General features: G+C 36.1%; 1 protein-coding gene across 8 annotated transcripts in view; it reads right to left on the bottom strand.

Annotated features, from left to right (window-relative positions):
• Positions 1 to 27,238, bottom strand: part of LOC138691624 (zinc finger protein 135-like) — a 65,358-nt gene that overhangs the window by 18,164 nt on the left and 19,956 nt on the right. For 2 of the 8 annotated variants that reach the window (XR_011329929.1, XM_069813786.1), the window contains exons 3-5: positions 20,415 to 20,500; positions 8,973 to 9,070; positions 5,745 to 5,882 (exon numbers count right to left, since the gene is read on the bottom strand). Coding sequence is in view for 6 of the 8 variants with exons in the window: in XM_069813786.1 (XP_069669887.1) it covers positions 5,745 to 5,882; positions 8,973 to 9,070; positions 20,415 to 20,442 (264 nt within the window). In the remaining 2 variants the exon portion in view is untranslated. Of the gene's footprint in view, positions 1 to 5,744; positions 5,883 to 8,972; positions 9,071 to 20,414; positions 20,501 to 20,526; positions 26,830 to 27,238 lie in introns of those variants that run through there. The other 6 variants (XM_069813788.1, XM_069813790.1, XM_069813787.1 and 3 more) reach the window with 5 other exon arrangements.

Raw genomic sequence — 27,238 nt, 5'->3', positions numbered from 1 at the left:
TCTCTATATAGTTTTAGCTCTTCTCATAACAACTTCATCACTTCAATCAGAATCACGAAACCACATAACCGTAATATTTTGTTTTATTATCTGAGAAAGGTTGTCACTGGTAACTGATAATATAGGAATCACCAGTCTTTAGAGTCTTTAGCAATATTCCTGTTGAATACTAGTATAATCAACTAGATTAGCATTTTGAGAAACAGAATCACTTATGAACTGGTGAAATCGACCAATATTACTAGTCTGTGAACTGGGGCCTGTTTCTCAAAAATACTAGTTTAGTAGTTCACCAGTTACTAGTTACCAGAGTATATTTCACAAGCTCTAGTAGATTCTGTTTCTCAAACTATTTCACCAGTCTAGTAACTTGTGACAATTTTTCACTAGTCACATGATCTCTTTCACTAGTCAGCTGATTGAGTTCATTTGTTTATAGTCATTGGTAAGTATTATTATTTGAGGTTAGAAAGCTAAGTTGTTTGTTTTGGTTTCAATTTCTCTTTTCGGTGAAATTCCATGAATTGAAAGCAAATTAACTATACTCAATATGATTAATGAAGCATATGAACAAAAACTGATAAGTACACGAATGGACAAAAAATTTTATAGAACTGATACCTCAGAACAAAGATTATGCACACGTTAGGGACACTTATTGGCCCGACAATAAGAAAGCAACTTCGATAAGTATCAGTTCACAGTAGATGTTATATAGCTAGTGTGTATATTGCCGACATGAATGCCGCTTATGACTTGATGAAAAATACGCATTTTTTTTTTTAAATTTGATATATTGATAAATTATTGTCGTTTTATATTTAATTTGTAGGCTAAAGTTGACAGCGTCAGAAGAACAGGCAGTGGAGGAGGAAAGCCAGCAAACATTACTGCAGTTGATGAATTGGTATTAGATTATTAGGAAAAAATTCTGCAAGTGTTGCTGGTCTAGGACAGAAAAACCAGATGGCATTGGAATAATAATTGTTCTTTCTCGATATAGTTTTAGCTCTTCTCACAACAACTTCTTTACTACTTCAATCGAAATCACTAAACCACATTTATTTAAACCGTTTATTATATTTAAACAATGCTCCCATAAAGGAATAATAATTGTTCTTTCTCGATATAGTTTTAGCTCTTCTCACAATAACGTCATCACTTCAATCGGAAACACTAAACCACATATTAAAAAGAAATAACTACAATATTTTGTTTCGATTATCTGAGAAAGGTTGTCACTGGTAACTAATAATATACAAATCACAAGTCTTTAAAGTCTTGTAGGAATATTCCTGTTGAATACTAGTATAATCAACTAGATTAGCATTTTGAGAAACAATCACTTATGAACTGGTAAAATCGACCAATACTACTAGTCTGTGAACTAGTAACTACTACTTTACCCTTGTAGTTTGCAGCAACACAAACTTGTAAAATAAACTAATAATAATACTGTACAGACTAGTATTGCTTGTCCATGAGTTTTGAGAAACGCAGACTTACAAACAGGAAAATATTTAATATGCTCATCCATACAACCACTAACACAACAGATTCTGTAAACATAGCCACCAGATTTCTGCTACAACAGTATGTGTTGCTATGTGGGAAGATTTACGAAGATCTGATTTCTGATATCATTCTAAAGAAAATTATCATATTTACAGTGATCCGATTTTGAATATTTTTCGTTAAGATTCCAGTTCTTTCTTCTGTATCACGACCTTGTGAACTTTCCTCACGAGCTACGTGTGTTACAGCTGGCTGTACACTTGATAGCAGTGATGCAGGGTCTTGTGACAGGGTCAGGCTCAGCGATAACGCAACAACGATAACAAAAGCAAGATCACCATAGTCGTAGTGAGTCACTGTCATCCACTGCATGTGGTTAGCAAAAATGATATTTCAGTTTACAAATATCGAGTATGCAGATATGATATATGTGTACTGATTTTCTCACAGGAATGCTAGGAAAGCTGTGGACGGATTTAAACAAAACTTACATATCACAGAATGCTGTCACATGGTGTACTGTTTCGCATGTTTCAATCACTGAGGGATACTGGTTCAGTACCTAATGCTGCGATGGCATATGAGCATGTAGTTGCTAAAATTAAAAAAGAAGAACGCGAAAATATTCTTCGTATGGTACAACAAAGCCACTCACAAATACCACCAGATATCCAGATGACTGGATGTTCGTGAAAAGAGAATGTGGATATATTGAATTACATGAGAATGTATTCTTATCATTTACAGCGAGTTCAACATCTACAGCCAGAGGACAATGCTACACTGATGAAGTTTTTTGCTTGGATAAATAGTGATCTTGTGTTGCATTGGTCCATTTTGTTTAGTGACGAAGCTGAAATTATCTGCAATGGAAGTTTCAATATGAGTCATTCCATGTTAAATCACTCACCAACAAAAGAATACCTTTTCGCAAGTGGTCCATTTTATTATGAATTCCAGGCATCAAATTAATAGACATGTATTATTTCATTTCCATAATTATCTATTATTTGTGAAGTTATGATTATTTCAAATTAAGCAAATTACACTCACACTGTCTCATAAGACCACTTGGTACTCTGACCCTATATATAAATGCTATTTGGGGTTTGGCGCATATCAAAGATTAAATTTAATGCTTTTACTACTTTAGGAATAAATTTAAAATTTGTCCTAACTGTATAATTATTTTCTTAATCATCATTATTATATTAAACAGCAAAACTAAAAGAATCAGCAAAAAAAAAAAAAAAAAATGTTCCTTCATCAATTATTTCTAAGTTACTTACTTATAAATGGCTTTTAAGGAACCCGGAGTTTCATTGCCGCCCTCACATAAGCCCGCCACTGGTCCCTATCCTGTGCGCAAGATTAATCCAGTCTCTATCATCATATCCCACCTCCCTCAAATCCATTTAAATATTATCCTCCCATCTACGTCTCGGCCTCCCCAAAGGTATTTTTTCCCTCTGGCCTCCCAACTAACACTCTATATGCATTTCTGGATTTGCCCGTAAGTGCTACATACCCTGCCACGTCAAATATATGGATCTAATGTTCCTAATTATATCAGGTGAAGAATACAATGCGTGCAGTTCTGTGTTGTGTAACTTTCTCCATTATCCTGTAACTACATCCCTTTTAGCCCCAAATATTTCCCTAAGCACCTTATTCTCAAACACCCTTAATCTCTTTTCCTCTCTCAAAGTTAGAGTCCAAGTTTCACAACAATACAGAACAACCTGTAATATAACTGTTTTATAAATTCTAACTTTCAGATTTTTTGACAGCAGACTGGATGATAAAAGCTTCTCAACCGAATATTAACAGACATTTCCCATATTTATTCTGCGGTTAATTGCCTCCTGAGTGTCATTTATATTTGTTACTGTTGCTCCAAGATGTTTGAATTTTTACACCTCTTCAAAGGATAAATCTACAATTTTTACATTTCCATTTCATACAATATTGCGGTCACGAGACATAATCATATACTTTGCCTTTCGGGATTTACATTCAAATCTATTGCTGTATTTGCTTCAAATAAAATTTCCGCGTTTTCCCTAATCGTTTGTGGATTTTCTCCTAACATATTCACGTCATCTGCATATACAAGAAGCTGATGTAACCCGTTCAATTCCAAACCCTCTCTGTTATTGTGAACTTTCCTAATGGCATATTCTAGAGCGAAGTTAAAAAATAAAGGTGATAGTGCATCTCCTTGCTTTAGCCCGCAGTGAATTGGAAAAGCATCAGACAGAAGCTGGCCTATACGGACTCTGCTGTAAGTTTCACAGAGACATATTTTAATTAATCGAACTAGTTTCTCGGGAATACCAAATTCCATAAGAGTATTATATCAAATTTCTCTCTTAACCGAGTCATATGCCTTTCTGAAATCTATGAATAATTGATGTACTGCACCGTTGTACTTCCATTTTATACCTCTAAGTTACAGCAACTAAAAACGCAATATTTGCATATGACCAGTCTTTGAAAAAAGTATTGTCGTGTCTCTTGGTGTTGCAAATCTTAGACAAGTGACGAGCGATCAGATGTTCTGGGAGGCCAAGGTACGAGGTCGATCTCAGGCCTTCCCACGAACCATCTTTCAACGTTTATGGCGGTATGTGAGGAGTGGTTATCCTGCTGGAATATTAAATTTCTTTAAGAATACCTAACTCAGGTCGAAGGAAGAAGCACGTTTTCCAAAATATGCAGATAATTTGGTGCCCGAAATTGGCCATCGATGCGCTGTAGCATGCCAGTGCCATCGTGAGACATCCAGCCCCAGCATGAGGGATGGTTTAAGGTTATTGTGTGTAGTGTGAGAGTGCATAGCTGAGAAGAGTTCGCACAACATACTTACTCAGCAGTCAAGAAGATTCGCGGCCAACAACGAAAGTTAGGGACTGTGGTGTGTGCAGTTCACACTCTACCAAATATAGACTATATGTATTGCTGCAGAAGGTGGAGTCTTTGAAAATCGGTGTAATGCTGATTTTTTATGAGAGCAATAATGTCAGTGTTCTGTAATGAATTTATAACACAATAAATACCATTTTCGTAGATAATTTGAACTTTAATAGCGTTCACATTTATATTTAATTTTCACGGGGTGTAGCTCACAAAAGTTTAAGAGTATGAAGTGTTCATACGAACTTTTTCCACCAGAAGACGTCAAAACTAAAATCCCATAGTACTGCACGATATTCGTAATACTCCTATATATACATATATATATTTTTTTTATTGGGTTATTCTACGACGCTGTATCAACATCTAGGTTATTTAGCGTCTGAATGATATGAAGTTGATAATGCCGGTGAAATGAGTCCGGGGTCCAGCACCGAAAGTTACCCAGCATTTGCTCGTATTGGGTTGCGGGAAAACCCCGGAAAAAACCTCAATCAGGTAACTTTCCCCGACCGGGATTCGAACCCGGGCCACCTGGTTTCGCGGCCAGACGCGCTGACCGTTACTCCACATGTGTGGACCCTATATATATATATATATATATATATAGTGGAAGTGAAATAGCCTTGCAGATTTCGGGAGCGAATAATGTAACAAAAACTATATCATCATATTGGTGAAAAGTTCATAGCTTTCTTCCCCCCCCCCCAAAATTTAACAATCTTTTATTCGGTGACTATTACGAGTAGGACTGTGATTTTTGTCCGTATCGATAGGAAATCTAATAAAGAATAACTTATCTCTCTGGCGTATTTCGTGGTCGGTTTTAGTGTAAATTTAATTTTAAAAAACCTCTAATTTAAAGCCAATGCACGATGCAAGCAAGTGGCAAAATCTTGACAGAGAACAGCTCACTTGTCGAGACACACCGAGTTCGTTGACCTTGCATCTGTATCAAGAGTAGTGTGTGTTAGCACCGATGTTGCAGACTGCTGAAACTTTCGAAGTTAATTTTCTAATTAACCGTGGATTTAATCGCAAAACATAATATGGAATTTCTATTCATTTACGTGTACCCTAACGTTCATTTCAATCTGCAAGTTAATCTCACTTCCATCCTGTATATAATTTGAATTTAAGGTATTTTTAAAGAAACGAGTAGGACCTATATAATTTTATGTAGAAGATATTAATGGTCCTTTCAAATGCTAAATCCTTGAGGCTTCATTGAGACAGTAAATGCCTGCGACGAAATGAATACAAGATTAATACTGAAAGAACAACTGCTGGCAAACACTATGAAATCCACATACCTCAGCTTTGCACTCTGTTGTAACAAAATTAGTAGGCACTGCAGTTTCCTCAACTACAATATCTGATGTGAGATCATAGCTGTGGTCCACACTTTCCGTCTTTATTCCAGCCACGTGGAGATCCAATAAATTCCCTTCCTGCAAAAGACAAATACATAATGCATATGTAACATACAACAACTTGTATAGATGTGATTCCAAGTGCTATATGCTGCACTCTGATCCTCATACTAGGGGCTGATTAATAATTAAGACACATGTGAAATGCAGTATAATAAAAAACAAGACATTAACAACTACGTATGATATACAAATGCAAATGTTTACTTTTAGAAGTGAGCGGTATATATTGAAAACTTTCCACATGCACGTATTCAAAATTAATTCTCAGAACCATATTAGAAATACAATAGGTTTTTAAAATGTCAAGGTATTAACATGTTTACATTCAAGTTTTGTTAGATCTAAATTAGAATATGCATCAGTTGTTTGATCTCCCACTACTATTAAATATAATACATTAATTGAAAATATACAAAAAAAAAAAATTCTCAGGTTACTTTCTTATAGACAAAATGACAAATATCCACTACATGAAAATTTTGTTCCATATACTATGCTTATGAAAGTGTACAATTATAATACTTTAAAATTACGTAGGGTTATTTACGACGTCATGTACCTTCATTCAATTGTAAATGAATGTAATTGTAATCAGTTAATTAATCTAGTCGAATTTGAAGTTCCTAATTATAGTAATAGAATTAATAAAACATTTTTTTAAGGTGTCCCCGGACAAATTACAGTACAAACAATACCATCTATATAGAAGTTGTTACTATTATAATAAGTATTTTAACAATTGTAATATTTTTAGTTCAAGAAGTACATTTATACCTGCCATTGTACAAAAAGCCCAATCTATATGCAATTTAGTTTACTTTAATTTGTACCGGTATCAGTTTTTTTTTAATTGCTACCTTTTGTTATTTGTAAGTAGTGTACCCTTATGGTTGTTGGGTAAACTATGAAAACTAAATAAATAAATGCTTCACAGAATATTGGTTACGACTACTAGGTCAGGTGTAAAAGGTGATTTGGGTATAACCAGTATTGCGCAGTAGAAGCAAACAAATAAGCAAGGCTAAATGAATAGGTAATTTTAGAAACAACGTAACTCCATAAACATAAATTTTCCACAAATGACAAAAATTTATAAAAATATATAGGTAGCTACTTCAATAGAATTTTTGCATATTTAAAGGAACTGTTAAACAGATTATTTAAGCTGTTCAGAGCAGAAGTGGTGTAAATCAAAAATGGATAATGAGAGTTAAAGTAATTTAATATTCAATTTATTTAAACTATTAGTAGTCAGTGGATAGCACGAAGGACATATTAATTGCTAGTTTGCGCTGTATTTTACAGAATTTTTACTTTAAAACTCATTACCCAATTTTGACTTACACCACTTTTGCTCTGAACGGCTCATTTAACATATAATGCAAATACTAAATATAATATGTAATGTAATAAATTTAAGCCCAAAAATTCAGGCGTTACGTTGTTTCTAAACTTAACACAAAATATTAGACAAAATGTTTATCTTATATAGTGGTTTAATTAAATTTCAGATTATAAATAATAAATAAATAAAATAACTGTTACATAAGATACTTTTTTACACTGTAACTGTCTATTACTAAACAAAATTATTTCAGATTATTACATATTTGACATGGATGTTCTCATATTTATACATTAAAAAAAATTGTACATTAAAATTAATTCAATACAGTTTAGGTTTATATTAGCGTTCAACGCAAAAAAAAAAAAAAAACACTTACTTACTAACAAATGGCTTTTAAGGAACCAGCAGGTTCACTGCCGCCCTCACATAAGCCCGCCATCGGTCCCTATCCTGTGCAAGTTTATTCCAGTCTCTATCATCATATCCCACCTCCCTCAAATCCATTTTAATATTATCCTCCCATCTACATCTCGGCCTCCCAACTAATACTCTATATGGTTTCTGGGTTTGCCTATATGTGCTACATGTCCTGCCCATCTCAAAGTCTGGATTTAATGTTCCTAATTATGTCAGGTGAAGAATACAATGCGTGCAGTTCTGCATTGTTTAACTTTCTCCATTCCCCTGTAACTTCATCCCTCTTAGCCCGAAATATTTTCCTAAGGACTTTATTCTCAAAATCTCTTAATCTCTGTTTCTCTCTCAAAGTTAGAGTCCGAGTTTCATAACCATACAGAACAATTGTTGCTCCAAGATATTTGAAGTTTTCCACCTCTTCGAAGGATAAATCTCCAATTTTTATGTTTCCATTAATTACGTCATTAAGTAAATCATTATTGTTTTATTTCCCTCGAATTGTTGACAATTATGTGAATTCTACTTTTTCATTTTTACTTCAATTATCCGTTTGAAAAAAAAAAAAATGTCGAATCCTTGCCAAATAGAGTTGAGGTACCATACCATTTATTCCTCGCCAACACATTAACACGGCAGTGCATATCAACTGGTATGCAATAAATAGTGCAGAACACTAATATATAATATACTATCAAGCAGTATAACATGCTTTATTATTGCTATGGTTTCAGTTGAAAATAAGTGGTTACATTTGTATTAACATAGATTTATATTGCATGTAGCTCACACATCTGACCAGCAAAGTGGAAAAGGGTAACGGATTTGGAATATCTGCCACTCTCAAGTAACTACAAGAAATTACAATTAAATTATCTTGTGTAGAGAAATTATTCAAAAACGCGTCCCGTTTCAGTAACAGTTACAGTCACAAGGGCTCACGTCAGTGTGTTCGTTGCGATGGTCTACTCTGGAGATGTATCTGCCCTACTGCATGCATTTCAGAGATATGCACTAGCTACTCAGGTGTAACAGAATTCAACTCTTTGATCTTACATAACTATATTCATTAAAAAATAAAACACATTAATAAGTAAGAGGATTTATGAAAAGCATTTTGAGTTACCTTAAAACTCAAACCACTCCACATTAAAATACTATGGAAAAGTATAAAACAAGCTTTAACACGCGACATATAGACAAACATGACAAACATCTTTACGTTTGAAATTTCTTAGACTATACTGAGAGTCCGCTGGGACATATTTTGATAAAACTTCAAGTGATATTCTACAAAGTTAAACATGTCGCACACAGAAATTACAACCAGTGACTCAATTTACCTCTGATAAGGGCTTCTTCTCAGCTGTATCAGTCTCATCACTCCACTGTATAGCCAAAGGGTCAACCTCAGGTTCCTTCTTGATTACATCCATCGCGACTGTAACAGATATTTAAGTGTTGACATATCTGATGAAGGACATATCTGGGAGGAAGGAATAATCGTGAAAACATTTCGATTTCGGTAGGAACAAAAAACACCAAAGAAACTACACAGGAACGACCGGAGATATACAATGGACTATGCTTCTATGGAATGTGGAAGGATTGAAAAGTATCCTAAACATAGCACCGGGAAATCTATTTGAAAACCACAGAATTATTATTCTAACAGAAACTCTCACCACAGAACCAATACACATAACAGATTACTATGGAATCCACGCAATAGCAACGCAAGGGCTAGAAGGGAGACCATCAGGAGGCGTATCATGCTATTACAAACCAACCATAGGGAAAACAGTCAAAAGCCACACAGAAGAAAATATGATCTTCCTAGAAACCACAGGAATCTACATAGTAGGAATATACTGTAGGCCACAAGAAGATCCAGCAGATATCACAGGGAAGCTGATGTCTGCAATATCAAACATGCAACAAGACAAGCCTGCAATAATCGCAGGAGACCTAAATTGCAGAATCGACAAGCCAAACCAAAAATGCAGAGAAGTTCTGAATTGCTTAGCAGAAGAAGGGTTTGTGTTAATAAACAAACCAGAAATGAAAACCTACCTCGCCATAAACGGTTCCAGCGCAATTGACTTAGTATTATACAGGGGACACAATATCAAACACGGAAGACAAACAGGAGAATGGAAGTCAGGAACAACACCCTTCAGAAAACACGTACCAGTCGTCACAGAAATGCACTTCATCAAAACAAATCTAGGCAAACACCAAAAGAAAAAACCTAAGAGAACAAGGAAACTCAACATTGAGTTACTATCAGAGGAAGAGATCACAATCAAAACCGCACACCAGTACATAACAGAGGAAGATCCAAACACAGCAGTAGATATACTAACGAATTTAATAGAAAAAGCAATAATGCCAGCAAAAAACAAGCAGGGAAAGCCGTGGTTCGCCCGAGAATGCTACCAGAAGAGACAGTAAGTGCTATCACTGCTACACCAACTAAGAGAACAACAGACGGAGGAGCTCCTACATAGATAAGCATCCACTAGCAAGGAATACAAAAACCTCATAAAGCACAGAAAAGAAAAACATGTAGAAATGGAAGGAAGAAAAGTGGCGAAAAATGCAAGATCGGATCCTTTCCTCGCACTAAAACAAAGGAAAACGAAGTCACCAAACACAATTCACATAGGGAAATGGGAAGAGCACTTTGAATTAATCTTAAACAGAAACGGACAAAATGCAACTGTAACAAGAGCCAGGAACACACCTAGTCAAGACTCCACCCCCATCTCAGAAGAAGAAGTGACAAATACAATAATAAGTCTCAGAAAAAACAAGGCAGCCGGTCCGGATAGCATATATAATGAGCACCTATAAAGCTCGAAAGCGATACTCAGTAGCACCTGGACAAAGCTCTTCAACACGTGTATGGAGACTGGAAATATCCCCGACCAATGGAGATCGTCAAGAATGCGAGTTATGTACAAAGGAAAAGGACCCATAGACAACGCAGACTCCTACAGGGGCATCGCACTTGGAAATAACATCTTCAAAGTTCTCACAAAGATCCTAACGGACAGGATATACTGGAAAGTTGACAACCAAATACCAGAATGCCAATTTGGCTTCCGGAAAGGAAGGTCCACATTACAAGCCATTGAAAACCTAATGAGAGATATAGTAGATGCCCAGAAGCCCCCGAAAGGAAAATTTTACGCCGTCTTTATAGACTATAAGAAAGCTTTTGACCTTATCGACATGGGAATCCTGGTCAAAAAACTAGAGCAAATGTTGGGAGAAAATGATCACATCACAATAGTTATCAGAAGCATCCTAGCAGAAAATAAAATCACAATAAACGACACAGTGGCAACTTCCCTCTCATTTTCAATATTGCCACATCAGATATTGTAGCTGCATTAAAAGACAAACCCATCACCCTCTACATGTATGCCGATGACATGTTACTGGGGTCAAAGGACCCCCACAAACTTCAGAAAGCTTTAAACAAATTTTCAAACTGGGTAGGTATAAACAGCCTAGAAATAAATTAAAACAAAACTGTACAAATGATTTTCAGAAAAGGAGGCAAAATAGCAGAAAAAGAACACATCATGCTCGACGGAAAGAAGTTAGAGATTGTGAACCACTTCAAATATCTAGGAATGACTCTTCAAACCACCAGCATATGCTTCCATATGCACACAAGAGAAAGAGAAATTGCCGCGACAAAAGCAGTATATGACATCACACAACTACAGAGCTTATCCCTGGAAACTGCAATGGCCTTATACACAGCAAAAATCCTACCAATCCTGACTTATGGAATAGCAATAACCTGGACGAACCTCTCCAAAAAGGCCCTAGAAATCATAGAAGCAACAAAGGCGAGATTCCTAAAGAAAACTCCAGGCCTATCTATACACACACCATCGCGCCTAGTATACGAGCTTGCAAGGGAAGCCTTTCTCATTGAGGATCTACGCTCGCAACTACTACTGCCATCAACAGAAAAATCAGAAGAAGTTCTACACGATCGACGGAGAAAGAGAGACGAGATCTGGGAAGACTTCTACTTCACAGACGCCATGGTCGATCGCAGCTGGATAAGACCAAACCAGGAATTACGCAGCGCCCTAACAAGACTGTCGGTACATGGTTTCCACCACAAGCTGTGTATCAAACAAGGATACCACGAGCCAGCGGACAATTGTGTGTGCAACCTGTGCGGGAAACAATGTGAACGATACCACTTCTCGATTTGCACCAAAAGAACATGATCCCTGACAGAGTATAGCAGGGAACAGTAGATAACCACCACATCAATGCACATTAGTGCGCTTTCATTTATTTATTTATATCTGATGAATGTAAGCTACTGAAAGGTTTATGCTCAGTGGTTACAATAAGACGTGCGTTTGAAAAGTCGATGGCCTTGAAATGCAGCCATTGTTAGTGACAATTTTACCGGGACATTAGTTCAAGCACAAATAATTATAATTTTCTGTTGACTACATTTTCTGTAGCTTATATAAAATGCCGCATTGCACTGAGAAAGTAATTCCTGTTAATTATATGCAAACTTTCAGTTTGTCATTTCTACAAGTGCATCAAGAAGTGTAAGATATAATAAAATTAATGAACAGTGCTGGATTTAGGCAATTTCCAGGGGGTGGCATTCTCTCTCTCTCTTTCTCTCCTCTTCCTTTTAATTTTTATTTTACAGTCTTTTCTGAAATTTGTTCTTCAATACCTTGTGGAAATCGGATATTTTTTGTTATCGCATTGGGCGAGAGTAATAGAAAAGTGTCCAGCTGCATAATTATTATATCTTAATACTGGTATCACGTTATTATAAAAATGAAACCGCTTAAATTGAACTGCTTGTCTAAACAAGAATGCATTGTTGAAAATCAAATTGGATGTGTTTATTATCTATCGCTAGGAATAGTAACCATAATCCTTAGTTACATTTTCAATATAATTATATATTATATTTAATGGCTTTCCAGAATGTGCACTACATAATTTGAAATGTAAGGTTTATTCTGCATAGAGTTGGAGTTTATTTTTTCAATTACTTTAAACTTACTATCGAAGTAAGAAATACTCGTAATAGGTATCACCAACAAAACCGATGCTTAAAAATAAACCACAGCCTGCCTTTCTAAAATTAATATTGTTTCAACAATGAATAAGTTTGAATATGTTTTTTTGCATGTTACAACATCAATGCTTTCTTATGAATAAAGCGCGAAGGAAATCTTTATAATTCACAAGTAAGATGCATGTATTTTGATTTCAGTAATTTACTGTTTTCTGAATTATATAACATGTCATTTAAAACTAATTTAATCTAAATATGATCTGTATAATAGCTGCTCATAAACTGAATGTGGTAGTTGGGGGCGGCAATTTTAAGCACTGCCTAGGGGCGGCACTATACTTAAACCCGTTTCTGGTTGATGGCTCGACACATACAGTCATGGCATTGAAAACGTGTCAGAAATGTAGCCATTGTTAGTAGTAATTCTACAGGTGGAGCCTTCTTCAGTTACAAGCCGGAGCCATACGTCGGCAATACTGTAATTAACTGTCAACTGGAGGCCTGCCATAGAGAACACGTGTTTGTGTTGCCGATTTTCAATGTAAATTAATGTTACAATATAAGTGTGTGTCGATGGAATTATGTTCGCGGTCGTACCAAACGTTAATTGTTGATGTATTATAAACTAAGTGCGTGTTGGCAATAGAAACAAGACGATAAATGAAAATAAAATGGTTGCAGTCTTTGTCAATTTTTACGGTTAATGATGACAAAGTAATTAACTATTCTTTTAAATATTAAATACTGTATAAACTACATTGTTATAGTTACTTGTAGTTTGTGGTGTATCATAATTCTAGCCAATTTGTTGGGATTGGCCTGCTATATCAATAAAGTTACTCCGTTGATTTTCAAGTTAATTGTAAACAGCTGTTTTGTGATCCCATAAAATAAGTTGCAGTTTTGAAGATTCGGAATGCCTGCTATACGTCAGAACTAACTATAATTTGTAGATGCATACACTCACTTTGTTGGCTTTCAAGGTTTGTTTAATAATATTATTCCTTTTGTAATAAATTAGTTATAAACATGTTTCTTTTCACTTCGTATTTACAAGATTTAAAGTTCACTGCGTTTACGCTAATTGCCACATACTTAATAGATAATGATGTGTTTTGTTACCTATTATGTTCAAGGTATGTTTCTTTATTTTTTCCATAGATCTTTATACTTGGCCTAACTGCATTTACATCCTTATACTTTATTATAATATGTCAGTTTCCTCTGTTTACATTTTTATTTTATTTGCATAATTTACATCCTTAGCTTGTTTTCTGTAGTTATATATATTTATTTAAAATTATATTTTAAAAACTTTATAACAAATAATTTAGAATAACAGTATTGTTATAGTGACTGGCCAGATTCAAACTAAAACTGGCTTCCTGGGCATCCGAAATACGGTATTTATAGAAAAGCACGATAGATAATCGCATAAGATAATATTAAAATGTATCCTAGACCTTTCACGTTACAGGTGAAACACCATAAAGTCCCAAAACATTGTCAATTTCCTAGCCACAAATTTGTTAATTGAATAGAACTTAAGAATACTGCGTAGGAACTTACGTCTTTATTGCATTGTTGATTTTATTATATTCAGTGCAAGGAATATCTTTTTTATTTATTTATCTTTGTACTATCAATAAAAACATATTTTTTTTGTAATTATTTTAAGTGGCAGTCTCTGCATGTAAGTAACCTATTTACGCCGTATTCTGAAGTATAGCTAATTGATTACAATAAAACACTATTTTCGAATCCGTAATAATTAACATCACTACTCTGAATCTTGATCTTAACTTTGTGCTTAAAGTAATGTTGAAAAAGTACACATTACGTACAACGAAAGCAATGAGAAAGCACAATTACATGAATATCAATTTAGAATCTCCCGCCTCCAGTCAGCGTTGCCAAACCTACCCATGATCCGGCTTGTAACTGAAGAAGGCTCTGTACGGGGACATTAGTTCAAGCAAGGAAAATTATAATTTTCTGTTGACTACATTTTGTGTAGATTATATAAAGGGCCACATTGCATTGAAAAAGTAATTTATATTAACTATATCCCACTTTCAGATTATCATTTCCACAAGTGCTCCCAAGTTATAGGCCCATAACTTCTAGCATGATAATAAAATTAATACCTGCAACCGCACAATAAGAACATAAACAAATAAGACTCGAATGATAATTACGCCAAAGACAAAAAGAGGCAATATTCACAGATAATGACTTACCTCTATGAAGTATTAAAATGAAAATAAATCACAATTTTACTAGTGATTTAGTGATTCTCCCATTCCCAATATATTATGTAAATTGTGTACTTTCATAGGTATGAAGTTACTACGATCAAGTGTGCCGTGATGACGGAAACCTGTTGAAAAAACGATGCGAAATAGAGAACCACTAAAGAATTATATGTATCCTGCTCGTATATAAAGAAATGAAACTAAGGTATCTCCCCACATTACACAAGGGGGAGGAAACGTACTTAAATAATATTCGCATTCCTCGGCCTCATATCACTTGAATAATCCCTTCAACTAACCCGCTAACCTTGTCACATGCCTCGACTTATCATTCAGCTATACGCTCATTTAACCCATGGAGAAACTTCAGTTAGAAGACGTTAGTCCCGTGAGCGGCATGGGGGAATATCGAAGATTGGTCAGAAGAAAAATTACAGTATAAATTACAGTAGATTTACAAAATCCTGATTATAGAATGGTTACCACAGAATGAATATGCCTGAAGTTTGTTGAATAGAATTTGAATGAAAATGGAATAGCGCCAATGATGTCTTATTACTCCGCTAGAGCGATGACTGACCTGTTTTGTAATAGTTCTCAAGGAAGCCACGGATGCTGCCATAAAATACCTTATTATTATAGTAAGGTATTTGTTGCCGCGTTGCACAGCGTAAGGTATTGTCATGGATGAATGGAATACCTGTTCATGCAGTCGGCCTGGTTGGCGGAGTTGGTATAGCGTTGGCCTTCTATACCCGAGGTTGAGGGTTCGATCTCGGGCCAGGTTGATGGCATTTAAGTGTGCTTAAATGCGACAGGTTCATATCAACAGATTTATTGGCATGTAAAAGAACTTCTGCGGGACAAAATTCCGGCACACTGGCGACGCTGATATAACCTCGGCAGTTGCGAGCGTCGTTAAATAAAACATTTTATTTTAACCTCGTCATGCATGGTATTGTCATGAAACATACATTCAATTACGATGTCGCGGAATATTAAGACATCATTGGAGACAACAAAATTGATGTCAATAACAGTGAGTCATAATTTTTTCTCTTTTCTGTTTTTTTTATTATGAATATACTTATTACAATCCCTTAAATAATAGATCTACAGTTAGTTGCTGAAATTTCTATAACCAACCGCATTTTTCTGAATTAAATCTATATAAAGAAATGTCCTTTTTTACACAGCGATGTGGCTGAAACAGAGGTCCCTGGGTAAAAATCCCGTGGCAGCCATTCTGATTGGGATTTTTCATGGTTTTCCTGTCACAAATGTAAATTGAAGATTTACATACCGCCTTAATTACCAATAAATAAATAATCAAAATAAGATTAAAACGAGTATTGAGAGATTTCTCTTCCTGCACCTTATGCCATCTTACATGTCGTACCAACATAACTTACCAGACATTACAAACGTTTCGCGCTAGTTTGCAATGTTCCAATGGGATGTGATGCTTAAGTTTTAAAAATGCATCTCCCCCTCCCCCCCAAAAAAATCGCTTTGAAATTCGACCATTTTCTATTCCAAAATGGGCGGAAGTCAATCAACTCTCGTTTTTCCGAAAATCCCCATTATCGGGTCAACACACCCGAGGTTTACTGATTATAATTTTATTCTCACATTTTCGTCATTGGGAAATCACTTTCATTTTTTTAATTTTTTATTTCGATTTCTCGACTTCATTGCATAAAGCTCGTAACATTACATTTTCAACCCCTACCGATAGGCCTACTTGAAATTAGTTATTCTTTGTTTTCTTACACCATGAAAGCTGCGACGTACCAAAACGATTTCTGTTAGTGCATCCTTCCATACAGTCTACAGTGAATAAGAAATATTTTCCCTAGACACCAAGGGTATAAAGAAAGTTTGTGCAAATACAGAAGAGTATTTTGCCTGGACCAAAAGAGCAGGGGGTGTGGACTGTGACAAGCATAGCCAGTAATGGGGAAACATAGCTCTGTCTCTCCAGGCATTTTGAACAATGGCGAATCGAACACCAGTCCTGTAGAAGTTGTTTAAATATTTTCCAATAATTTAGCACAAATAAGCAGCTTAAGGAATTATGATCCGGAATTTCTGAAAATGAAAGACGCTGCGGAAAAACCGTACCTAATCTAAATTTGATATCTAAAAACACATTATTACAATGAACTGTTCACATCCGGGGAGTTGGAAGTAGCACTTATACTAAAAGCCAGATTATGAACAGACTAAACCGGAAGCAACGTTCTGTTACTCTCTTTCTGAGCTCTATTGCCACATAGTGGCGCGAGATTCAAAGAATGTTCAGCGTTTGTCACCGATATGTTTAAAATAACTACTGTCTACAGTTCTCGATAACACTATCAACAACATTAATAATCAAAATTACTGTTTTTAAGAAAGCACGAACTAATGACGCTGGTACGAAATGCGACTCGTAATGCACGTGTTACTGCAAATGAACTGGGAAGTTTGGCTACACTGTCTCCGTGATTCCATTGCCAGTTTTTCGTTAGCAGACTACATTTTCACATGAGGTCCAATGAAAAGCTCTGTTCTCCCACCCCGCCATACTCAACGTGTCATCGCTGCACAGGCTACCGCTCTAACCCGCACTTTCCTCTCGCCATGCCAACTACTTCCTGTTTAGTCCGTTCATAGCCTGGCTTTTAGTATAGATACATCTCTTGACACCTCGTTTGACTCTGACAACATCCATAACCACATGCTTCGCCACCTCACATGAGCTAGAAAATCCTTCCTGCTGACCCTGTACAAGAGAATCTGGACTGAATGGACATTTCCATCTGCTTTTGGCATTCCGCCATTGTAATCCCAATTCAGAAACCAGGAAAGAATTCTTCTGTAGGCTGTGTGGAAGCTACAGACCAATTTGTCTCACCAGATGTGAATATGAGGTTATGAAAAGTGATAAGCGGAGACCAGAATTTTTGCAGAATGCCTTTTTAAATGTGTTACATCTATTGTCCACATTTCACAAGAAGATCCGAGCAAGGAATGCGATTTTTTCCCCTACTCTTATAACCTTCCCCGACATGGAACCAGCCGACTATTGACTGAGTCTTGTTTGTCCCAGCCGGCCAATGACACCACTCCCATCCACCTGCTCCTTCAAGAACGCTGAGATACTGGCTTGCTTACTCTCTCCTCTTACCCCGCAAGGACCGTACTCCCCTCGCAGAGATCCTCTCGTGACATTTGAACAGTATCTTCATTTTGAAAGTAAATCTGTACGAATTATACCTTTGTGATTGAAACGTCACAGTTTTATGTTGCACTTTTCTCCGTTTTTAAATCTAAATGCCTAATTTACAAAATGAATGCATTTTTTGCCTTTATTTGATTATTTATCTATTATCTATTAATTTATTATTAAAAATTGCCTACAGGTATATTTTAATTTATTTGTATAACCACTACAATGAAAGTGACTTCACCGAATGTATATTATTGACTTTTAGTCAGTTCATATTCTCTTTGCAACAACGGGTGCTGCCATGCAAAAATGTATAACAGTAAGCGTTTTAATTATTGCTTGTGTTTATTTTACAAGGCAACAATGAGTGCGGGTGTAACGTTATTTTTCTTTCAGTTTTCATTGCGACGTTGTTGTAGCTAGCCTAGCTAAATATTTCATATCGCAACATATCAGTACAACCAAACACAAACATGCACTTTACAAGGCTACTGGGAAGATTTCTTTGCTTCCAACGGTAATTGCGACATCGAGTCGAAAATCTCAATTAGCATTCGACTTATGTAAAGCTTTCCTTGCTGCCGAAATCCCTTTGTGGAAAGTGCAAGGTTGTGAGTCTAGTGCAAGATTTTTGTAATTGCCATATTATCAGAATGGGCTATTTGGAAGGGCTTTAAATTCTCCACTCTGAAAACGCAGTGTGTCCACTTCTACAATCTTCGTGGACTGCATCCATAGACACTGCGAGATTTTTGGGCCTTATCTTTCATTATACAGTAATGTGGCAGACACATATACTAGTATTGTGCAGCCAGTACAGTGCTTTTATGCTTTTACCGAGTTCTTATCCGATCAAAGCTGGATTATTGCTGTTTTATTTATGGCTCAGCAAATAAATCGATTACGTCTTTTAGATACTATCCATCATCATGGGATAGACTCACTACAGGGGATCTTCCGAACGAGTCGGGTAGAGAGCTTGAATTGCGAAATAGAAGAACCATATCTGTATCGGCGACGTGATGAGTTTTCCATCAGTTCCTTCTAAAGACTTTGGATATAAGTAAAAGAATGGTGTAGTACTTAATAATAACAGAACAGACCTGAACATAGGGTACCTAAGCCTGATGCATGGAGTAGAAAAACTCCACCAAACAAGACTCCACAAGATAACAAAGAAAAGGTGACAAACCATCAAGAAGCTGCCAGCAGTGCCTTCGACTATTGTCGAGGCAGTACACAAAAGAAATATCTACCTGTAGAGCATAGGCGGAATTATGGGGAGGCATGAGGGGGGGGCACTCAATGATTTGAACCTCTTTAACATATCTCTAATGTCGTCTTGTTTATATACTGTCTATCTCTCGAATGAAACTTTTATGCGCTGTAGGAACAGAGAATTTCACAGTTTTCTATTTAGACTTTCCAATATCTCTTTGAACGGGCGAGTTCAAATGGTAAATTTAAAGACATCGTCTCTGCGAATTGTTTGCAAGGCTCAAGTGACAGCTTACTGATCTCCAGGGACATAACGGGGTTTTCTGTTTTCACGTGTCAACAATGTAAAGAGTAAACAATATACAGCATGTGCGATCTACGAAAACCACTCACATCTTCGACTTTTTCCTTTCGCATTAATGACTTTTTTTTTTTTTTTTTGGCCTAGCGAACAGTGCCGTTGTTTTGGTATTGCTGGTTATTTGGGTGCCGGATACGAGGGACTTTACCGTACAAGGGAGATCTCAAATGTGAAGCTGAGAGAGCTTATGAAACTGTTGGATTTCATGCCTTAAATGGTAAAAGATGTGTTTTCATATTCTGCGACCAACTATGAATGATCCTGATGTTGGTGTTCAATGTGTAAAGGTAATAAGACATATTATGTATTAAATTATCTGAGTCACTAAAACTAATGCAGTTTTCTTTTGCTGACTTTTTTTACTTAAAAAAATTGAAACTCACAATGAAATTTTGTATTTACATACATTCAAATTGAAATTACTTACATTTTTCATAATGAAACATGCACTTATCATTTTTCTTTAAGTATTAGGCTATCCTCTCAGTAACTTTATATACAATTTCAGCATATGTCTGATAATTTGTAAATATATAAAGCTTGACAAAACTCAATTATCTCCGAACTATTGTTTTGTGCCTTCAGCCCTTATGGAACTAGGTTATAAAGTCATTATAAGGTTATAAGTGACAATGACAAGTAGGTACTTACATGATGAGTTGCAAATGAGTAGGTTCATTATACAGATCTGTACAGTGTGCAATAATATTCATTATAAATGACATTCCATTGAAAACCTGTAATAAAACAAAAGCTTCGGCTTTAATGTTTAAATATACGATGGCACGTTTCTTACGTCATTATACGTTACTGTTACTCAACCTTCATATATTACCTACAAAACGTCTTTAGATATATGGCAACTTTGTAGGTTCTTATACATTTTTCGACTATAATTATGATGTGACAGTTAAACATACAATTTTTTTAACTGTACCAAGCTGAAATTGCGTTTTGGAATTTTTTTGTAATTACTCAACTCTGATTAAAGGTATTCTGAGTTTCATAGATGCAGAATTACGCCAATATTAAACCCCTAAAATAATAAGTATCACAACGAAACACTGTGTAAAATGTAGATATTTATGCATTATGTAAAGAAAATATTCCACATATTTCATTACAACATAGTTGCCACAATACAGATCTGGGAAACAGACATAAAAATTCGCAACAGAATAGTATATTTATTATATAAACACAGATGTTACATCAGAGACGTGTAGCTAAATTTTTGCAGAGACATACACAATTTGTTTCTACACTGTTACGACCTAATACTGTATTTAGCTACGGGACAAGATATTCCCAATACATGCATCCAGACCTCTTTCATAGATACATAGAAATTAGAATTATTTTAAATCCACATAACACAGCCACAACAGATGGAACTTAAAAAATGAAGTCTGGAATTCCAGACTCAACCACATACTACACATATTGCATGACATTTGTCTTTTATCTGGTTGTGTGTATGGACTTTGAAACTTCCAGAAACGAGAAACATTTTGTTCACACACTGCATTACAATTACTTAAAGGTTGTTTTATAGCATCAAATCAGGTATTATAAATGACTGGTCAGAGTAGTACATCTCACAGACAACGCCCTTGTCTTTTTGAGTGTGTGTATGTGGCATGCATTTTGAGAAAACCCGAATATGCGTACAACTTCCTGTACTTGTTGCACTTGAATATCCCTGACACACACACTTATGCCTGTCCATCGTTTTGCTTGCACAGTTTTAAGTTGTAATGCAAGATGTGTGTATGTATGGGGGAGGGGGACAAGTCGACTTAGTTATTGCGTTCTATCAGTTATTTGGCTTGAACTCAATCAGAGTCCAATTGATTTTTCTGTGCGTGTTCCAACTTGTTGTCATGCAAGAAGGAGTCTGTGGGTGTACTTACGATTTGCATTTAGTCTTTTCAGTAGAAAATGACAGACATCAGATTACTGTCGTGTGAATTTCTCGCCGAATTTATTGATTTATAATGTTGTTATGTCAGTGTATCGTTGTTGAGTTTGCCTCACTCGATCGTTATTCTGTGAGTTAAAATGGCAGACACAAGTTCGTTTTCTCTTGAAGAGAGGTTAGTCACGAGTGTATGGATACATGAACGTCCTCACACAGGAGAGACAATTGACGTGGTGAGAGGCAAAGGGGTGTAAATGCACTTACGTTATTTTCGATAAAATACTTTCGTAAATTCCGTGAAGTTTTAATTTTAAATGTTAATGCGCGATGTAGTTAAAAATATATCCCTTTACCACTGAAATTTTAAACGCTTTAGTTTACCCTGGATGCACTTACATGTTTTTAGAAATGTCACACTCCTTTGCTTCTAACCGCCCCAATTAGCATCATACGAAAACACTTCAGGGACGAACTTGTGTCCGCCATTTCAAATCACAAAATAACGATCGAGTGAGGCGAATTCAACAACAATAATAACAATGGTACACCGACATAACAACAATGTACCAACAAAAACTACAGTTATGAATATTAATAATGTAATATAATATAATATAATATAATATAATATAATATAATGTAATGTAATGTAATATAATATAATATAATATAATATAATATAATATAATATAATACAGAGTGATTTATATAGAACTGACACATTTCTTTCATTAATTGTTTCAAAACGAATTGTGCTAGCGACAACTTATTATACCTAAAATGTAGAGCATTTTTGGGAGATTATTTACCTCTATAGCAAATGTTGAAAATGTCCTCCATCCTGCATAAGGCACAACTCAACACGTCGTTCCATGTTACTGGCCACTCGGAGGACTCTGTTGTCAATAGCTTGAATCTCCTGTGTGATGTGCTTCAGATCGTCCAATGTCTGGGGACGTGTGGCGTAAAACCTGTCTTTTAAGTAACCCCATAGAAAGAAGTCCGGCGTTGTCAAATCCGGAGATCTCGGTGGCCACAGGTTCCTGGAAATTATTCGGTCGTCACATAACCGGATAAATGGAACCATGCTTCATCTGTGAACCATGTGATGGACAATATGGCAGGATTTTGCACAATGAACGTCTGAAACCAACGACAATAATTCAATCTTTTATCCTTATCTGGTTCCTGTAGCTGATGAACAACCGTAACCCTATATGGCTTTAGGCTCTCTGACACATTGAGTAGGTGTACCCTGTCTCCTGCGACAAACGTCTTAATGATTTTTTGGGTGACTGCTCCAGTCGTGCTCTTACGTCAACAACAACCGTGGGAAGCCTAGATGAACGATGCTTGCCCTTTTCACTCACCAGAGATCCAGTTGTTTCCAATTTGTTTACCAGTCCCAGTATTGTGTTTCTTTTGGGAGGATTGCGAACACCAAATTCTCTCTGGTATGCCCTCTGAATAGCTGTAATTGAATTCGTAACCCAGTATTGCTTCAAAAGGAAGAGTCGTTGATTTAATGTGTACTGCATTTTCACGTTGACACAAAATGTCGAAAACAGCTGCCAACAATAGGAATAAAACATAAACATCTGAGCATCTAGTGCTGCCAACAATAGGAATATAACATAAACATCTACGCATCTAGTGACAAGGAATCGAAACTCCAGAACATTCTGCTTAATTTGGTGCTAAAATTGGGTCATTGAATGAATTTCCAACGGAATAATTAAAGAAAGAAATGTGTCAGTTCTATGTAAATCACTCTGTATAGTATAATGTAATGTAATATATAATATAATATAATATAATATAATATAATATAATATAATATAATATAATGAAACTAGTAAGGTACAGGGTATACGAACTTCCCGGACATACTGTACTGTAGGACTAAGATATTCATGAGGTGTTATTCCTTTACTCATTCCAGTATCTTGCCTTTCAATATGTGGAGTAACAATTCCAATATGACTAACTCCGTTTCCTTCAACAACCACTGTTTTCACAATGTTTCTAATTATTTGTTTCCCTTTCTGTTTTATTATAAGAACACTCATTGCAGCAGCGATAACTTCTATATGTCAGCAATGTTTATTTTTCATAACTGACTGTAAGACGATCTCGTAAAATGTCTATGGACTCCATTGGGTTCCGTCTTGCATTACAACTTAAGACTGTACAAGCAAAATGACTGAAAAGCATGATTGTGTGTGTCATGCTTAACATGCATGGTTTATGAGACTGGAAAACGCATAGTCTTCCCACAGAAATCGTACATAGGTGCTGGTTTGTGGTCTGTGTATGTCTACATGTCCTTTCATATGTCGCAAATAGAAGAAACATTAACCACAAACATGGCAGTGGTACTGGTTCTCAGCTGCGTATGTGTTTACATACTTTCTCAGATCTTGCGAAAACGGGAAACGCTTCCTACAAATAAAGCAAATGAACTACTTCTGGCCTACGTACAAGTGCATGCATTTTTTTAATTTCCAAGCGCGAAAAACTTTTATCACACATATTGTATCAAAATAGTGCATGGTTTATGAGAAATCTGGAATAGGCTACGCATAGGTCTTCGCACAGAAATGGTACATAGCTGGCTTGTGGCTTGTGTGTGTCTACATGTCCTTTCATATGCCGCAAAGAGAAGAAAATTAATCACAGATATGGCAGGCGTACCAGTTCACTCCTGCATATGTGTTTATATACTTTCTCAGATCTGACGAAATGGTAAATGCTTCCTACAAAGAAACTGAACTGCTTCTGGCCTATGTAGAAGTGCATGCATTTTTAGACATCCAAGCGCGAAAAATGTTTATCACACACATCATAACAGTGCATTATTTATAAGACTGGAATACGCATAGGTATTCCCACAGAAATCGCACATGACTGGTTTGTTGCCTGTGCGTGTCTGCATGTCCGTTCATATGTTGCGAATAGAAGAAACATTAACCACAAACATGGCAGTGGTACCGGTTCCCTCCTACGTATGTGTTTACAGCCATACTTTCTCAGATCTCGCGAAAATGGGAAATGCTTCCTACAAATAAAGCAACTGAACTCCTTCTGGCCTATATACAAGTGCATGGATTTTTATACTTTCCAAGCGTGAAACATTTTTATCACACACATAACAACAATGCATGATTCATAAGGACACTGGAATACGCTTAGGTTTTCTCACAGAAGAATGCGCACCAGCGTACAGTATTACAGTTATTAATAATATCCATATAGGGGACACTGTTGTACTTTGAAACACATTTAATATTTGATTTCTTTATTTTAGGAAATGAAATTTGTTTAAATGAAAAAATGCTTGAAATAATTATTGAAGATTCCTTTTACGACTTCCTGTATATATTTTTCTGTTTTACAGATCTATTAAAAATGGAAAAAATAAAAAGGATATGTAATATATTCAAATGTAAAGAGGTTCATGACCTTGGAACATACTCTCTGTTACCCCCGAACACCTGGAATATAGGTCGGAATATACCTGTAAAAACTCACAATCATATATAAAATGTATTTTCCATCATAAACCAGAGCAGGCTTCTCTGATTTAGATTTTACTTCCTGGAGGAGCAGTAACTGCTTCAACAGCTTTCTTCAAGGCATCCGGACCAATTGGGGGCCTCTTAGCTCGAAACTTACTTCGTGACATGATCTTGAAATAAAACGAAAACAAAAACCGATAGTATCATGTACCTTGGAACCTAGAGATACGAATAAATACTACTCACCAGACGACAGGGAACACACTGTACGTGATTGATAGTAACAAATACAATTTGGTTTTGTGTTAGAAAGCATATATCAATGAACGAACTGTTTACTTTTGATACTGAAAAAAATTTGTCCACAAAACACACACTTTGCAATAAATCAAACCGAACCTACGACCAGAGCTACTTAGCGGATTTCTCTACAATCTACTTCAGTTTGAGTCTTCTGGGTAGGAGCAAAAATTAAAAAGCAAAAAATGTTCAAAGCTACACTATGCTAAAGGTACAACAGTCTCCTCTATACAAATAATCCCTTAGTTTCCACATAAATGTCAACTGAATCTCTTCTCGCCCATGTGAGCATACATGCTTCTTTACATTGAACAACGAAAAAATCATTATCTCAAAAATTACATCCAGGGATGTACACGTGTACAATTTCTTAATCTTCGCAATACTGAGAGTAGCTTCTACCACATATTTCAAACTTCAATGGCACCTCACTCATGTGACTCCCTGCATGCAATTTCAAACGAGTTGCAAACGAAAATTTTTGTCACAGACAAGACAATTTTATGTTTTCTCGCCTCCGTGTACGAGTGCATGCCTCTTCATATTACTAGACTGCGAAAATTTCTTTCCACATACATTACAACTATAAGGCTTGTGTCCTGTGTGTACGAGAGCATGCATTTTTACACTACTAGATTGCGAAAATTTCTTTGCACATATATCACAACTGTATGGCTTGTCTCCTCTGTGCACTAGTGCATGCATTTTTTGACTACTAGATTGCGAAAATTTCTTTCCACATACATTACAACTAAATGGTTTCTCCCCCGTATGTATACGTTCATGCTCTTTCTGATGAATGAATTGCGTAAATTTCTTTCCACAAGTATCACAACTAAATGGCTTCTCCCCTGTGTGCACACGTGCATGCTGTTTCTGATGAATAGATTGCGAAAATTTCTTTCCACATACATCACAATTATATGGCTTGTCTCCCGTATGTATTAGTGTATGCAGTTTTAAGCTACCAGCTTGCGAAAATCTTTTTCCACATATGTCACAAGTGTATGGCTTGTCTCCAGTGTGTACACGTGAATGCTTTTTCAGATCACTCGATTCGAAAAATTTCTTCCCACATTTATCACAAGTGAATATCTTGTCGCCTCTGTGTACCCGTGCGTGTCTTCTCAGATGATCCAACTGCAAATAATCTTTTCCACAAACATCGCAAATGAATGCCCTCTTGCGTGTGTGTAAAACAGCATGGCTTTGCAGTTGTGCCAAGTCTAGATACCCCTTTCCACAAACATCACATCTGAATGTCTTTTCGTCTATCTGCAGACACTCATCTTCTGCAATACTGTCGGAGGAAGATGGCACGCCAACACTGTTAAGAAAATGCGCTTAGTTCAAGCAATATAGACTAAAGGAGAATAAATCACCAATAACAATACTACAAAGATGTTATAGTCTAGTATATACAGTCACGAAGCTCAATACGTAGGGAATATGCATCCATACATAGTTGCTAACCACTAGGATCGCTACTATCGCCTCATTAGAGACAATTCGAAATAGTACTAGCACAGTCTTTTGTTCCTAGTACCCTCAACAACTCAAGCTTCGTTACTGTATATACTAGAATGTGCTAGTACTATCCGCGAAACTTTTCTTCATCTTTCTTTTAATGGAGCGTGGGGGCCAGAAGGAATAATTCCCGCATTGCTTAAGGTAGTGCTGCCAACCAAAGGGAACTCAATAATGAATGAAATAAATAGTGAATAGACTGTAACCTA

Source organism: Periplaneta americana, chromosome 16 (genome assembly GCF_040183065.1).
Source record: "Periplaneta americana isolate PAMFEO1 chromosome 16, P.americana_PAMFEO1_priV1, whole genome shotgun sequence".
In the NCBI taxonomy this organism is placed as follows: domain Eukaryota; kingdom Metazoa; phylum Arthropoda; class Insecta; order Blattodea; family Blattidae; genus Periplaneta; species Periplaneta americana.
Note: the sequence above shows the minus strand (reverse complement) of the source record. Positions and strands in the feature narration are given on the sequence as shown.